The sequence below is a fragment of the Leptosomus discolor genome, chromosome 3 (genome assembly GCF_034619465.1).
Source record: "Leptosomus discolor isolate bLepDis1 chromosome 3, bLepDis1.hap2, whole genome shotgun sequence".
NCBI lineage: Eukaryota > Metazoa > Chordata > Aves > Leptosomiformes > Leptosomidae > Leptosomus > Leptosomus discolor.
The window spans coordinates 25,844,884-25,862,376 of record NC_141393.1 but is presented as its reverse complement, the minus strand read 5'-3'; the positions used below and the strand labels follow the sequence as shown (position 1 = coordinate 25,862,376).

The window sequence follows — 17,493 nt, the reverse complement described above, 5'->3', positions numbered from 1 at the left end:
GATGTCTGTACTGTCTTTCTTTCCAATTTAAACTTTCCCATTGTCAGCTGAGAAGTCAAAGGCACAGCCCTGAGTGATGGTATTAAACAGATACATATAGATGCCCCTTCAATCACTTGAACAACTGAGTATACACAAAGGCGGCTGCCAGAGAGTAAGAAGTATGTATATGACTATGTAGCAAAGGCTAAAACTTATCTTTTCCTCTTGAACTGCCATCAGTCAGGCTGGGTGAAAAAAAAAATGACAGTGGATATAGCAACAGGAATTTCAGTCTTAAAACAGTACTGCAAGGGTTAACACAAGCCTCTGCTTTCACTGCTCTACTCTCCAACATAGGATCCAGTCTCCCTTCCTGGCCTGAAAAGCAATTGTGCTTAAGGTCTGTAGTTAGTGGTCTTCCAGACTAATGACCTCACCAGGACTTCTCAAGACAAATGCTGGGTTAATAAAGGACAGTCAGCTGCAAGATTCAGTGCATTTTCCCAGCAAGAGGAATCCAGCTTTATTCAGGCTATCATCTTTCAGGCATAACATACCCCTTCTGTCTAGGGAAATGAGTAATTGCTGGGACCAGGGCCAGGAAAGGAATAAACAGCCCCTAACCTGTTACTCCAAAGAGAATGGCACATGCAGTGGTCCCTCTTAGCTAAGTTAATTATATGAACAACTCCTGCCCTGAGAGGAAGTAATTGCACAGCACCTAGTAGGTGGTATGAAGATGCAGAAGAAGAATGTAGCCGCTTCATAAGCCTGCGTGGCCTGTGCTCAAGCCCCAGAGTTAACAATAGACTTCAGCAGCAGTCAAAGGCTTCTTGCTCCCCCATTAAATACTTAGATGAATAATATTAGCAAAAAACCACTAAAATGCTGTGTATTTATAAACCTCTACTTCAGATGCTTGCTTGAAACTACCCTCTGCCCCACATCTTACAGATTTTGCTAAAAATCAGGTAACTCCTGAACCCCCTATAGGTCAGGGTGATTGCTAGACAATGGAGTGAGAATGGCAAAACAGTGACTTTGCCACAGCTGAGATGATTAAAGATAAGACATTCTGTTCCCTCTTAGATCAGGCTTTCCCCCTACTACTGATAGTTCCTGCAGTTCTAGGTTTTTAAGTCAGTTAGAGATTACACTACTTGGACCTTAGTGAAAAACCTTTATTGTGGAAAGGATACACAACTCAGCAAAGCAGTAATTTTTAAAAAAATTAAGCAAAAGAAACCCAGTCAACTACTATGCCGAGAAGCCCAAGACTGCAAAACCTAAGGCTCTCACATGCCTAAAAGCATATAGAAATCCATTCATGACAGAGCGAGACTGAGCCTTAAGAGCACCATTCATGCAGAGACTGCAGGATTACGGAAGGCAAAGGTGTATAACATGCTGTAGACAGCAGGCCATTGCAGACTTCAGTTAGCTCAGCTGAGTTGGCTTTCCTGGATTCTATTTTTATTTTGGGAAAGACTGACTGCCATGCTATCTCAAACCTCACTCTGGGGGAGGAAGGGAGGAGAGGAATAGCTTTAGAATAACTACTGCATTCATCTACCCCCAGTTCTGGAGCAGCTCCTAAAAGTGGCCAGTAACTGAATAAACTCAAGACTGCTGTAGAAGGCTTTCCATTCAGAAAGAAAAACTAAATAACATTGCTAAGGCTTGAAATAAAGTTGTATAAAAGGAAAGATGGGACAGAACAAACATATCTTTTGTTGTAGCACATGCCAGCATCTAGTCTATTCCTTGTCCCGTTTGCCACCTCAGCACCTTGAAAGCTGCTGTGTTTGTCTAACCAAAGTTAGGAAAAATCTTCCAGCTCTACTATACAGCATTCCTATTCCCTTAGAGCACAAGAATGTGTCTTCTAGATCTGAAATAAAATAGATCTAAAAATAAATAAAAGGAAAAAGAGCTTCAAGACTAGAATGGTGTTTTCAGTGGAAGTTGGAGGATAACTCGCCTTGACAGAAGCAGCCAAACGTACAGCTGACAAAGGAAGGAGCTTGAGGTGTGCCAGCTGTTAAATCGGACATCTTGGCTATCATCATAGCAGGCGAGTTCTCTACCGAAACTCAGTATAATACTTTGAAACACGATGCAGTACATTCAGCGGCAGTGATTGTGCAGCTTGCGCATTCCAGTGCGAGGGCACTACGGAAAACACTACAGGCCAGGCAGCTACAGCCTGGTAAGGAGCACGTCATAGCCAGCAACTCAATTAACTTGCACAACAGGAAGCCTACTGAAAGGAGATGGTATCCCACAAAGGCTTGTGTGCTCCTCCTTTAAGTGAGCCACAAAAAGGCTTCATCTGCATTTGGATGAACCATGGATATGTCTGCAAATTCCTAACGGTACATCCAATGAACGTTCATTACTAGGGTGGTGGCAATGGGAGGAGAAATTGCACTGTAGCAACACCCTGCTTTGCAGAATGTTTGCTAACACCACTCTCAAATATCATTAGGAGCAGGACACATATCTTGATCCTCTCTTTTAAAAGAGATTCTGAGATGCTGAACTGTTCTTAGAGCCTCTGAGAGACTCCTCAGAGAAGAGGAACTAAGGTCAAGTATATTTCAGAGTTCTCTTGTGCTTCACAAAGCAGGTGGCATACAGTGCACTAATGACAAATCTTAAAACTTTTTTTTTTTTAAATATAAGAAGAGTTATTCCCATCTAAGTGTTGGTTTCAGAGCTTCCACCCCTCCCACTTAACTCTTCAGGGGTGAGGGAACCCACTATTTTATGGCTTGATCCTATTTAATAAGACTTAACCTTAAAGAATTCCACCCACAGCTTTTAACTGAAGAAATACAGCTGCAGAAAAAAATAAACATCAGTAACTCAAAGATAACTGGATCTGGCAGTCGTGGGAAAACAGCTGCTGCAAAGATACCTCATAATGAAAAGGCAGGGAGAAAGGAGACCTCAAGCAGAAGCCAAGTTTCATTTATTAAGAAAAGGAAAGAAACTAGAGCAATTACATTGTTTACACACCTCCCACCCCACATAATTGGGAAAACTTTAAAGGCATCCTCCTGAATTGATGAACTTAAAACTCTGAGAAAGTGAAGGAAGTCCAACTTCTATCTAAACAGCATAACTAAATACAGCCTAGCAGCTGTGGTGCAATCTAAGCTGTTGTCTCGCTGTTGTCAAATATGTGTTTGTCTCTACAGCTGCATGCTCCTGCAGCTTAGAAGACTGATAAAAGGGTATGTATACAGACTGCCAGTGGTCTCTGGCATCCCTTCCCCTAAGTACCAGTCTCCCTGACCTCCACATCACTACTAATCTGATGTAGATGATCCTAACTCTACGATACCTTCCCTTTCTGAGTGCAGCAGATACTCCTGTTGTTCCACTTTCATGACCATTTACAGACCCCTCTGTACTTCACCAGAAAGCTGTGCTAATGACAACTAGTCATGCATTTAGGTCAGCTAACAGTGTTAAGAGCTACATTTGGAATCTTAGTTCTGCGTCCCACCATGAGTTGCTCATTACCACAGCCTCTTATATCACTGTGTGCTACTCTTATAGCATCACAGAACACATTATTTTCTCCCTACAACTATATACTAGTTGCTATTTTATTTTGGCAAAGAGTGACTGCCGTCCCTTCTCCAACCTCACGGTAGGAGAGGAAGGGAGGAGAGGAATAGTGGCTTTCCATCCACTCCTCCTCCAAACTTCTCCTATAGTCGCCCACAGCTGGGGGCATTCACAGGTCTCCAGATTCGTATGATGTTAACAGCAAAATGCTCTAGAACACAGGGGTTTTTTCTTTCCTGAAACAGGCTACCTCTGTAAGAGCTTCAGGGACAGTGGTCAAAACAACCACAGCCATCAAATCTTCAACTCTGCCTTCATGTGTCTCTATGCAGTCACTAGCAATGGTCCTGCCTTTCTGCAATAGTTTCACCTATGAATGCTCATGGAAGCATGTGTGAGCCAGGGCTTCGGGAGCTGCAGGTCCCTCTGGAGCTTTCTAACCCTCAGAAAGAAGAATCAGAGGACTGCAGGCATTGTCCTGGGGTTTCTCAGCACGTGACTCCATAGCCAGCGTTCAATAACTTAACCATTCCAAGCTCATACCATACAATTTCATGCATTGAAAAGGAAAGCATTAGCTTGACCTGTGGAACACCAGATTTTCCGACAAAATATAGCTGGAACCTTAAAACCTCCCTGAGAAATGCCTTCATGCAAGTTACCCAAAAGAAAAGTCAAATCTTTGGTTTAAATAAAATGGAAGAAGCACTTGCGATGTTGAAGCACAGCTCCTACACCTCAGTCACATCACAGGATTGGCAGGGTGCTTTGGCCAGTGCAGAGGCAACTAGTTCATCTGATAGTGTACTGTGCACACCTTACGGGTCTTGGTAGGTGGGACAGGAGGGCTGCTTTCATGCAAACACACAGCCTGCTCATCAACTGACCATCAGACCTAGCCAGCAATTACAACTGAAGCAGACAGCCAAAGTTGTAGGTGCCACCACTCTGTGTCACAGTGGGTTTTGTTTTGCTTTTTGTTGGTTGTTTTCAAACCTTTAGTGTCTTCCAAGTTTCCTATTACAATGTGACCAGCTGGTGGGAGTTATCTGCAACCAGGCTGCTTTCTGGCAACCTCTTTTCAAGTCTGACAGAAAATAAAGCTCTCAGTTCAGTGATTTCCCTTTCCTCCCCTCCCTTTACAAATACGACCAATTACAAAATCAGAATAAGAGTACTCGCAGAAATTAGTGCAACTGTCAGATAATCAGAGCCATGGAAATACACAGCTCTGCATCCCGCCCAGTGTACAAACACCAGTGCCACGCCAGAACCATTACCTGTGAAAGTAAGGGCAAACAAGGCTGCAAACTTATTCACCCCCAAATTTCTGTCCACTTATACAGACTTCTACATGTTACCCCAACTGGGGTAGCAAAAGCCATCTACGCGTCTAGGCAAATACCACTCCATCTAGCAGGGGCAAGAAGGGAATATGCAGTCCTTACACAATCATATGGGCACAGAACACAATCATCCCCGCACCCCTTGTTTCTGCACAGTTTGCAGAAGTGAGCTGTACAAAATCAGCAGTACTTGCTTTCTTTGGGAGGAGCGGAAGGGTTCCTGAATGTAAACCATTTTGCAAGACAAGCCCCATGCCAAATAAACCACCTCTGGGATTTGGGGATGTGCTAGGAGACAACAGCTAGGTCCACTTGTTCCCTCTCTTCAATCCTCATTACTACAATCTTGTGTAGCTAATTTGTCCTCTCCTCTTTCACATTCCAGCCAGCAAAGCCTTGTTGAGCAAGTCCTCAGAGGGTTCAGCTGCCAGAAGCACAAGGTGCTGCAGTTATTTTGTGTTTTTTTCTTAGACTAGAAATATTTTGTTTTTCAATAAAGAAAGTAACATTTAAAATATGGAAGTCCCCCAATATAACCCAGGAAGAGAGAACAATATTTCAAGTCTCATACTTTCCCACAAAAACCTTAGGTGAGACCAGATTTCCCTGCCTCATTTGCGAACAGATCAGTAAGTTTCTGCCAATATTGCTCTCATCTCTCATGGAAAAACTGAGCACCAAATGTCAGGCTGAAAAGGGGAATCTACCCTAGGAACAGGTACAGTTCTATTGGTTTTGTACTGGCCAAGCCACTGCTGACAAAAGTACACTGATAGGACACCAAAGGCACACTGGGATCCAAGCAATGGACAATCTGGCTCCAAGTCACACAGCCTTCTCCTCCCTCCCAACGCCTCTCAAGACACAGGAGTCAGTCCTGCAGGTTGTACCCTCCAAGTAGCAGGAACTTCATTCTGGTGCAGGATGATGCAACAGGTTGGCTATCTGACCCCTGGCAGGCTGAATGGAATAGGGAGGGCATAGAGAAAGGGTAGGGCAAGTGACAAGTATCAGCTCTTCCATCTGATGGCTCTGCTGCCTCTCACATGCCTTCCATTTTCATCTCTCTTTTGGGACCTCCCAGAGCTATAGCCTCCTGAGGCTGTCATACCTTACAGGATGATTTTTTCCACCTGATCTTCACTGGGAGGATCATAAATATTTTTTCTACAAGTGCCAAACTAGGTACATTCTGAGACTGCTAGAAAGGAAGGGAGCCTTCTCCAAGGCCTCCAGGCTTTTTCTGCAGTTCTAGAGCTCCTGCAGGTGGCTCTGTAGAACCCCAGCTCCATTCCTGACAATCCCTTCCCTGGTCCATTAGTCACAGCAGGCAGCTTTTTGTAGAAACTACATAAATCCATCTGTCAGCAAAGCAGCCCTTACGCATTATTAAGTAAAAGCCATTTCCAAGCAGTTAGCAGAGGCAACACTCTCAAAGGCAACATGACAACTAGTCCTGGAAGGACCATACTTCATAAACTATCACTGAGAAATTAAAAGAACCATTCTTTTGGTGCGAAAGAATATTGCGATATACATCCCTGGCTCCTTGGTAGCAACTAACTAACCAGAATTAGGCAGTGTTGCCCCTCTCTTTCCCAGCTCTTTGAAGATCTCACACAGGGACAAATAAACATGGGAGTTATCTTGGTTCCCGCAGCACTAAAACATCTACTAAATAAAGCAGTGGAACCAGGATCCCATAAGAGATGGTAATGCCTGAATAAAACTGGAAGCCCACCAGGAACACAGATCAGGTTGGCAGAGACCCATAAAATACCAATGCAAAATGCTCTCCAACTCTCCCATCCCTGCTTTTTGTGAGGGTGTGAGGGGAGAATGGGACTTTCAGGGCATGACAAGGAAAAGAGTTTTCTTGCAAGCAGTTTGTACAATCCAGAGCCTCAACTGCTGTACTCAAACCAGGTTTTCTTTAGGGAAAGGTAACCAACACTAACCCTCTCTGAGACTGGAGATCTCCAAGCCAAAGCTAGCCAGCAGGCAGAGATGATCAGATAAACAAAAAGGATTTGGTAAGCCATTTGCCATCAACAGGACATCTTCAGAAAGAAGGGAAAGGCGGCCAAGCAGCTTCAGGGCTCCATCCTGGTAGAGCCTTCGACCTGACAAAGAAAATGGAAAGAAACATGAGTCAGAGACTAGTGCTATAGATTTAACTATACACTCACAGAGGGATGCTTGTCAATGTTTTCCTATTCTTTCCCTGACGAACGAAAACAGCCTGCACAAACACTGCAAGCACCTTTGAGCCTAGATACGAAAGCAGCGAGCATCTTATAACACCGCTGTTCAACAGCTTCATATACTTGGAGGCACAGAAATCAAGTATATACTAAATTTGCCAGGCAATTGCTTACATGGTAAGTTCCTTTCATGGTACTAAGTCCTAGCAATAGCTTCAGATTCTCTCCTGAGGAGGAATTCATCTCTTCATTCCTAACCTACTCCCCAAAGCTGATTCTGACATGATCCAAACCAGCTCAGACCCAGTTCCTGGATGCATTTACATGCTCTCTTTCATCAACCATAACTCCTGTTTCAGGTAGCAGAGAGGTGGTGCCATTGTAAAGTAATGAGTCACCACCTTCTAAGGCCACTGCGTGGTCTCAGTCAGACCAGAAGTCCAAGCCTTTAACTTAGGACCCAGCACTGCCTATTATCAGGAGCACAAATAAGATACTTACAGAAAAGAATAGAATGCACTCTGTTCTAGCTTCCTCAAAAGTCTACATGAACCTAAGCCTAGTGTTTCCACAGCAAAGATAAACAGTGTCTTCTCATGATATGTAAGCAAATGTTGCTTCCACTTGGTGCATCATTTCAGCCAAAGTCACACCCTGCAGATCCACCCCAGCTAACGAAATGGACTGCCCAACACCAAGCTGCATTCTAGCATGCCTCACAGCCTTCTCCCAACATCACAGGGATAAACCTGTGCCACACTCACCCCCCCTGTTCCCATTTGCCAAAGGCTCTGCTGAGTAGAAGATATAATCAACGGTGGCTCCAAGCCCCATGGGCATCGTTGTGACCTCCGGGCGTCCCCTCTGTGGCAGGAAGTGGCTGTAGACAGAGGTCAGGTTGAGGCCATGCTGGATAATGCCTGAAGACCTGCACATGAACAGCCACTGTTTACCAAGGAAGGAAAGAGAATGATGCAGTGTTCAGTACTGCAGTCACAGCTGAAGCTGGATGTTCCTTTGCTGATAACAGATAAAAGACAGTCTTTCAGAATTACTGACTCCACTTACACCAAAGACAAAGCAGACTTTGAACCTCCTTTGTCTCCAACACCCAGTCCTGTCTATGCCCTTCATTCTTGACCTCACCAACACCATGCTGACAGAACAGCGCCCAGCTGCTCGGACAACCCTGGGTGGATCTGGCTCTTCCAGACAGCCCTCCTTACTCTCTTCCACACTTACATTTATTTCAGTCTTTACTTCAACCAGATTTTCAGTGCTCAGGAAAACAAGACCAGGCTTGAAGAGTGGGGCCATTGACGGTGCACCAAATTACCTTGGGATGAATGGCTGGGGATCGGTGTCTTTCACCATGGCAGCAGGCTTGGGCCAGTGTGCAGGGCGGTCTGCAAAGAAGCAAAGAGATTCCAGCCAGACCTACACAGATCCTGGAACAGGCTGATCATTCAAAGTCTGAGACGCTTCTCCTGAGACCAAATGAATCATTTTGCCCAAGAAGAGCAGATAGCTTCCAGTCACAGGTACCTTAAAGAAAAATATTCAAAGGAAACCCCAGCTCTAAGACTAACAGGAACATCCTGAGAGCAGATCAGTGCAAACAAGTGAGAAGTCATATTCTGTCCTGCTAAGGACATGTCCTTAAAGCATTTAATATCATCAAAGCTCAGGATACTTCAACTTTTGCTTTCAATGACAGTCAATTCGCCTTAGCCTACGCTTTACTTAAAGAGTATCTAGAAAGGCAGAAGAGAAATGGAGAGGGCAGAAGAGAAATGGAAAGGGTAGAACCAGCCATGACACAAGGCCCAGAGATGAGGCAGTAGCAGCATCCAGAGACATCTATGATGTGGCCATTGTAACATTACAGTCTTCTTCCTGAAGCAGAAAAAAAAATTAAAAAAATATATATTTCACTTTATAAGAAACAGCCTCCAAAAGCGGCTGAATCTCAGTGCACCTCAAGCAGCACAGTCAGTGTGGTAAGACTGTACTCCTCTGAGCTCTCACGGTATCCATTAGTAATCGCACAGCCACAGAAGGCACCCTTCCGCCTTCCCTTTTTCTCATCAGGCATTACCTTGACGTTTTCATCAAAATTGAGCTAGCAGAGTCACAAGCTGAAAAGTCTCCCATTAATACCTGGTTTAGCATCTGTCACACCTTCCAAGAGGACCAGCTGTGGTGGTCGTTCACAAGCAACATCACAAAAACGAAACTGGAGCAGGAAGTCCCGGCTGTACTTATGTCTGCCTGCAAAGAAAAATCTAAGTTAAAAGAAGAAAATAACTGCAGCAAAGTCACATCTCCAGGGAACATCTGCATACTTTTCAGACCTTTACACCTCTTAAACCTCTTTAGTTTGAGAGAGGTTTTTGTGCCCAAGCACTCTGATATCACAAGAATGAGAATCACTTAAGCTAAATGTAGAACAGAACAGATGCGTAAATGTAGAAGAACAGAGCACAGTTATTGCTATCCCTTTAGCTAATGCAACAGTCACGGTCAGCACCTTGATGAAACAAATTAAGAATGTCCCCTCCCTCTGAGACACCACAAGTTCAAGGGACTTTTAAGCAGATCAGTTAGCATGTAACTCAAGGAAATGTCTGCCGAGAAAGAAAAAACAATTCTGGAGATCAGGCTGAATACAAGTCCTACATTCAAGATTCCAACAAAAGCTATTTAGTGTGGGCTAAACAGCCCACTTCTTTTTTTTTTAATCCTCTCTAAGGGCAGTAGAGAACAGTCGTGATCGTAAGTGGGCTCTTAGAAGTGATGTGCAAATACTGGGTTCCAAATAGTGGTGTGCAAGTACTGCCCAAAACCACTCCCACAAACACCAGCGACCGAAAGCTGTGGCTGAGGAACATGGTTTACAACTGCACAAAACCGTAAGTCTGGGAAAGAGATACATAGAACAATGGTTACTGGTAGGGGAATATTCAGCTCCTGGATAGCGAAAGAAAATGGCAGAAACTGGTCTACAGCAATAGACTCCAGAAAAATTAAATTTAATTCATATACCATGGAAATCGATAGAAGAACAGAACCTTGGCCAAGTGCCTCACGCAACACATGCCCAAGCTACTCAGAGAGACAGCAAGGACCACAAACTGTCCATCCTCAGCAAACGCCTCTTCTCAGTGCACACCAGAGCTCACCTAGTTTCTTTGGTTGGCACAGGGCGACATATTGGCAGTTGTCCGTCACACCCAGTGAGCTTGGCCACAGTGGGGCCAGCAGTTTCCGTGAATACAACTGTTGGGAAAAGTCCTCCTGACCAGACACCTGCAAGGAGGCCAGAAACAGGAGAGGAAACATCAGCAACACAGAGCAGAACTTTTGCAGGCTATAGACAATGTACATACATACACTTGCCGAGAGCAAGACAGGAGAATGCCCTCACAGAAAGGCATGAACTAAGCTATTCAGAATACAGTGCAGATATAATAAACCTTCAGCTGTGGGGGATGAATACAATTAGCTAAAAGTCACCTGACAAGATACTTTGCACGTATCTATTCTTGAACTGATGATTTAGCTTGAAAGCCAATGATGTATGTGAGCACGGAGACGCAGTAACAGGTAACCACAAAAGACTCTAGCATAGGTGCCCATCTCAAACTGTTTTCAGATCAAACACCCACATAAAATTTCAGTAAGTCTTGGTGGAGTTGTACTCCCCTACACTTCCAGTCATCCAGGCACAAAAATCCCATAGGAAGGGAGAACCAGGATCTGAAATTAAGTGGTCTATTATCACTGGTCTGCCTTAAGAGAAACCAGAAGACCAGTGGTGTAAACAACACACATACTTTTGTCCACTTCTTTCCCCAGCAGTGCTGGAGGCATTGGGGAAGACTGCTGAATAACTGAATTCAGTATGCGGACTATTTCCTCACGAGAGAATGAATGCAGCCATGCATTCTCTAGCAGCATGCACTAAAGAGCTACCCAATCCCCGTTTTGGCTAGCACCTACCTTCCAGGCTGGCATCCCATGGTAGGAAAGTTCACCGTTCCTGATGAATTTGTAGAGTGGAGAATCAGGTACAGAGTTAAGGTCTCCACACAAGATGACAGGACAGTAGCTGCCCTCAGTAGTTTTTGCAATCTTGTCGATCTCTGCTAGGAGCAAGGCCATCTGGGCCAGTTTGATATCTCCCCGCCGGGGATTGAACAACACATGAGTGTTGGCCACACACAAAGGACTGACTGCCTTCAGACCTAGGCCCTCCGGGAGCAGAGGCTGTAGCAGCAGCACCAAGCCCACGTTATCCCGATTGAGGACGTCCAGGCCAGGCCGGAAGTACTCCACGGGGCTGAGGCTGATCAGCTGAAACCTGCTGTGCTTATAGCACACTGCACAGCCATCTGTCTTCGTCCCGGTTCTCCGTTTATAGAAGCATGCAAAGCCTGAAAAGAAACCATTGCCTATTAAAAGGTTTATCCAGTCACTACCTCAGGCTCCTCCCATCAGCTGGGGAGTTCAGCAAGTCTGTGCAGCAGAAGAGGTTCCTACTACATTTGCGTCCAGCATTATAACCAGTTCTGTTCCAGTAATCACAGTTTATCATTGAGGGTATTTTCTCTCTTCTTGTTCTCCTAGGACCCTCTCAGTTTTGTTACTCTGAACTGTCAACTCTGAGAAAGATCAATTACTAAAGAAAGGGTAAAGGTCTAGGCAGACAGTTCAGAAGTAGGGCCAGCAGCCACCCAACAAACAGGAAGAGCTCTCTCAAGACTGAGTGCTTTGAAGACGTTAAGCAGGAGCACTGCTTGGCCAGTCCCATGAGCGTGAGCTGGAGGTACACACACACGAAAGCAGGACATACCCATCTCCTTGAACGTTGGTTCCAGCTGCTCCCAGTAATGGTTCTCTTGCACCTCTTGGAGACACAGAACCTGGAAGGAAGGCAGAGACCTCACTCGCTCCAGCAGTATTTGCTAGTTACCTTGTTTTGGGGAAGGAAGAAAGCGGAAAAGTGCACTCACATACCAACCCTGCAACCAGAATGGTCATCACTGCAACTCTGTCCTGTACTTTCTAGAGAGTAACAACTTTCTGGGTCACATTAGCTTATCATTCAGTTTTCCAGTGACAAGGCAGAAGATCCTTCACCAACACAAAGAGGACTCAAGGAATAGAGAAAGTCATGACATCCTCTTCTATGCAGGCTTCCTCTTCTGTGCTGCCTTATAAACCTGGTCTTTCCCAAATACACATTATCTCTTCTTCCTCTACTTCTGCTGTTTAAAGAAGTTAAGCCCTGCTATCAAAGCATGACTAGTTTCTACAGTAAGACAATCAAAGCAAGATAAGACACCAAAAAAACCTTATGTAAAAGGCCTCAAACACTCTCAAAGGAATCAGTATTCAGTTACCAAGCAGGTAGTATCTCCCTAGGACATACCCCCATCTTTTTTGCCCCCCCCCCCCCCCCCATCCTGTTAGATCAGACAAGGAATTCAAATTCTGGTGACACTGACATGGGAAGGGCTCAGTCATACTCACATCAGGATCCCAGTGCTGGATCTCCTGCAAAAGGTTTGGAAGGCGGTAATTCCAGTTCAGGATGTCTGGATGACAGTGTACATAGAGATCCAGGCCCTGCTCCACCAGGTCCTGGGCAAGAATGTTGTAAGACATGACTCGAAATTCAAAGAGAGGAGTGTTCTTCGAGACCTGCTCTAGCACACAGGGCCGGACAGAAAGATCCTCCCAGTCTCTCCATAAAATCTCTATATGCAAGAGACAAAAAGCCAAGTTACAGCCATGCTGGGTACCCTGCTGATACTTCTGTTCCCCTGGGATCCAGAAAACAGCCATTCTCATTCTCTAAGCTAGGGTGTTCTAGCCTCTGAGCAAACCCTCACCCGCTCTGGTTTCCAGGTGCTCCTTTTGGATGCCTTTGGATTGTTGTCAATGGCGATGGCATAACAGAAGACCAGAGTCAAGCATACTGGCACACTTGACCAGCTTTTGGGTGCTTTTTATATTATAAAGCCAGCACTTGGGAACAGTTCCTGGGAAATGAACATATGTTGATGTTCAGACCCGACAGCCTAATAGCACAGAGACTACTAGCTGTCACCAGCCCTCCCTCAGCAAAAACTCACTTTATAGTTTTCACTAGGAGATCCTGTCATATTCTGCATGGACAGACACAATCAGTGTCTTACTGACAGCAAGCCCAGACACAATAACCTGACCACATTCACCACAAATGCAAATCCCAAACCGAACATTAGATTCAGAGCTGTTACTACTGACCATGGTAGGGTACCTCTGTCGGGAGAGGACAAAACTGTACCGTATCCTGAATGGGCCGGGCTGAGGGCACCGTTGGCATTGTCTCTGCATCACGTGGTAAACTCCAGGCCAGCACAGCTGGGTCTTCATGCTGCACTTCTACACTGATAGTGGCACAGCCAGCTATTGGGTGATCTGTCTGTGGCACCACAGCTGCCCAAGGGGCACTGCCTGCTACAGCCACTGTTTCCTCTGCTGGTAATTTTGCCAATTCAGTCACTGCATGATCTTGCGGTTCTGAAGAAGCCAAGGCATGTAGCTCTGTGAGCTGCTGACCAGCACACCGGCCGACTTCTGGAGCCGAATTCAGGTCACTGAGGCTAGTCATCAATAGCTCTGAACCTTCTAACCAGTCACTAGTGAGCGTAACTGATACTTTCCCCACTGCTGGAGCACTCTCACTGGCTGGCAAATTCCCTGCTCCTTCCTCCAACCACTGCTGGAGAAGGGCTTCTTGCTCTTCTGGGACCGACCTTCCTCTGGTTGCAGCAAAGACGCCTTCTATCTGGGTGGACGTGCTCTTCGCCAGAAACACATTCTTTCGACACGTAAAGAAAGCATCTGCCATTTAAAAACAAACAAAACCATCATAAGACAGATGGAAATCCCTTCTCACTCACTCTTTTCTTTTTCCTATGCATTTACTGTAACTCTGTGCAATACAACCATTCAGTCTAGCAACCCAAACAAATTACTTCTCTGAATAACTTGCCCTGCCTCCTCCTGAATGCTAGGCCCCAGTCCAATTCTAGTTATGTTAGTCAAAGTCACCGAAACTGTACAGGATGGCAACGGCTTTACCAACTCCAAGGATCTTTCGAGGTCCCTTCCAACCCCTAACATTCTGTGATTCTGTGAATGCAACTCTAACTTACGCAGCGCCACAGCCAGTCAGCCAAGCTAAAAGGCCATGTAGAAACTATCATCTCTCAGCAGCCCATGCAAAGGCACAGTCTGTAGAAGTTAGCCGATGAGGTGCATGGGCTAAGTCAAGCTCTTATAGATGACCACTTGGAGCAAGTTTCTTTCCAGGGATCGAGTAAGAAAGTAGCGCTCAGCTAAGAGGATCAAACAGATCACAAGAATGTGTTGTAGAAGAAAAGCTGTTCTGATATTAAGAGATGAAAAACAAAGACACAGAGGGACCAGCATGCACAGTTAAATGCCTTATTAGAAAGAATATATGCACAGAAGTAGTCCTCGTAAGAATTACAGATCACCTGATGACTGACAACTGTGATAAAAAATTTAAAAAACCCTGCTGTTAATGTAATACTTGAATATACTAATATTGGTGGGGTGAAACAGAAAAAGATAGGGACTCTTTTCATTTATATCCATGTAAGAGATGACAGCATTTACATTTTGCTATGAATTCTGCACAGACACCAGTCCCTACTGTCGACTAGCAATTTCTGTGGTTTACAAATCACTTTTTCTCTACTGTATCCCTGTGACAGTCAGCCAGAGCAGTAACATACAGTAGTCAGCAACATCCATGTATCTTTCCTGTCAAAGCTTTCTGTATGTGTCCGAAATGGAGCTTTAAGAACCATACTCATCTCTGTAGTTTTGTAATTAAGTTCACAAACGTCAGAGACACCAATGCACCAAGGTAATATTTTTGCACACCACTAGCCAGGCACGGCTGTTACAAAAGGCTGTTACTACAGGATAAGAGCTGAATTCGAGAGGAGCCAGCTAGCTGCTCACTATGACCACAGCATGGCAGTGGCTGCTACAGGCCTGGGGACAGGTTCAGGCAGGAAGGTGGCTTTACATCAGCACAGTCACCAAGGGCTACGAAGCAGCAGCAGGATCTAGGGAGCTAAGTGCAATATGGATGCACGCAAAGCAAGAGTCCATCCGTGAGTCACTCGCAGGTCCCTGGGGAGTCACAGACCTCAGAGCAGCCCATCTCCAAAGATCTCCCGAAACCCGCAGCGCAGGTCTGGGGCAGCAGGCTCGGGCCTCCACGCAGATCGCAATCTGCCACTGCAGCACCACAGTCGGCAACTGGTTCCTCCAAAAACCCAGCCCCCCGCGCAGCCCCGGGGGTGAGCAGCCCCGGCCCGGCACAAGTGCCCACGCCACCTCGGGCAGCAGCCCCAGGCCCCACCTGCCCGCCTCCCCTGCTGCCCAGGGCGAGGGACTCGGGGTGCAGCCGGGACGACCCTGGCTCCAGCCGCCGAGGCCCCTTCGGCCGCACTCCCCAGGCCGGGGCGGGGGGAGGCGAGGGGCACCCGCACCCCGCCCCTCCGGCCCCCCGCCGCCGGCTCGCCCGGCCCCCGCCGCTGCCCGCCCGGGGCCGGGTTACCTCGGAGGGCCCGGAGGAGCCGCGCCGCCGGCAGCAGCACGTAGCAGAGCACGGTGCCGATCATACCGCCCAGCGCGGCCCGGCCTCCACCGCCCCCGGCCCGGCCCCAGTGAGACGACGCGACGCGCCGGCCCCGCCTCAGCAGCGACCTTACGGCGCGGCCTCGGTCTGAGGCCCGGCGCCGCGCAGGCACTCACCGTGCCGGGCCGGCACCGCGCTGGGCCGCCGCGCCGCACGGGCTGGGGGCCGGCTCGGGCCTGGCCCTCCTGGCGCGCTGCTCCGGGACCGTCCGTCCCGCGAGGCCGCGGCCGACGGGTGGGACGGCCCCAGCGGGGCGGCCCCGGGCGGGGTGGGGCCGTGCCCGCCCCGCTGTGGGGCAGGAGCGCGGCCGGGGCGAGGCCGGGCCCAGTAGCCGGCCGGACCGTACGGCGGGGCCCGGCAGCGCTGCTGGGTTGGGGGGGGTCAGGCGTTGTGGCCTTAAGCGGGGAGACGGCAGCTTTCTGGCCCCGGCGCCCTAAAAGTCGTGTTTCCAAACAAAAGTTTTCACCACCACCACGCCCCCCCCCCCGTTCTCTGGAAATCCAAACAGAAAGGGAAATTTCCAGGATTTTTTTTCCCCTGTAAATCCACGATGCAACTAAAGTCCTGTTTGCTCCAGATGAATTAATCATTACACTGGCTTTGCAAGCACAGTTGATGATAGCCAACGTTTTGCAGAGCGCAGCCTGTATGTGGACAAACGCCATTGGGGGTGGGTGAAATCCCAGCACAGGATCGTGCTCTCCTTCCATGTGCTGCTCACAGGTCATCACAGCTCTGCAGAATCGCTCCCTCTCGCCTGGCTGTGAGCACACTGTGTCCTTTGCAAGTTAAGACCCACTACATTTGAAACCAGATACGAAAAGAGAAGTCCTGGTTGAAGTCCACATTTTTAATGTTTTTGCTTCATTCCATATTTGAGCGTGCACAACATCTAAAAGCAAACAGACCGAACTGAGCACTGCTACAGCTTTCTACACCAAATACACACTTCTAATGTGTGATCTTGGTAGCCTTCTTCCAAACTGTCTTAAGATGGGCACTTGCAATGAAGTCAAGACTCATGTCATCTCTGCCTTTTGCGCTGACGGGTGCTGCCAAACTGCTCCCTTGATGCTGACCAGCTGCTGTCTCATGAGTTATGCTCAGACGAAACACTTTTTGAGGGACAACCTGCCTCTTACACTATTTGTGTATGGTGATCATCACAATGGGTGTCCACAGCTAGGATCTGAGCTGATATTATAACGTATACAAATAATAATCCCACTAGTCTCATTTTCAAATCCCCAGTTATAAAACATCACGGACCATAGATGCAGTGATTTGTTTCAAATCCCACAGATGTCTGGCAAAGCACAGAACTGGACCGTGGTTTCCCATCTCCTGCTGCAGTAGGCAAACCTCTGGAAACCATCGTTGGTTTCTAGTCAGAAGATGGAGGGTGTTCTCCAGAGGAAGGATCTGCAACATTAATCATAGAATCATAGAATCATTAGGTCGGAATAGACCTCTGAGATCATCAAGTCCAACCATTGACCTAATACCACCATGCCCACTAAACCATGTCTACAAGTGCCATATCGACATGTTTTTTGAACACATCCAGGGATGGTGACTCCACCGCTTCCCTGGGCAGCCTGTTCCAATGTTTGGGCATTTGAAACAAGGCTGATCTTTAAAAGGAAAGATC

General features: G+C 46.9%; 1 protein-coding gene across 1 annotated transcript; it reads right to left on the bottom strand.

Moving 5' to 3' along the window:
• Positions 1–6,503: 6,503 nt before the first annotated feature.
• Positions 6,504–15,825, bottom strand: ANGEL1 (angel homolog 1). Its single transcript, XM_086462307.1, has 10 exons — positions 15,762–15,825; positions 13,406–14,005; positions 12,647–12,873; positions 11,967–12,036; positions 11,114–11,547; positions 10,294–10,420; positions 9,272–9,382; positions 8,448–8,517; positions 7,876–8,039; positions 6,504–7,030 (listed from the first exon to the last, which is right to left on the bottom strand). The coding sequence occupies exons 1-10, from the start codon at positions 15,823–15,825 to the stop codon at positions 6,861–6,863; spliced, it is 2,037 nt and encodes a 678-aa protein (XP_086318433.1). The 3' UTR covers positions 6,504–6,860.
• Positions 15,826–17,493: the final 1,668 nt, after the last annotated feature.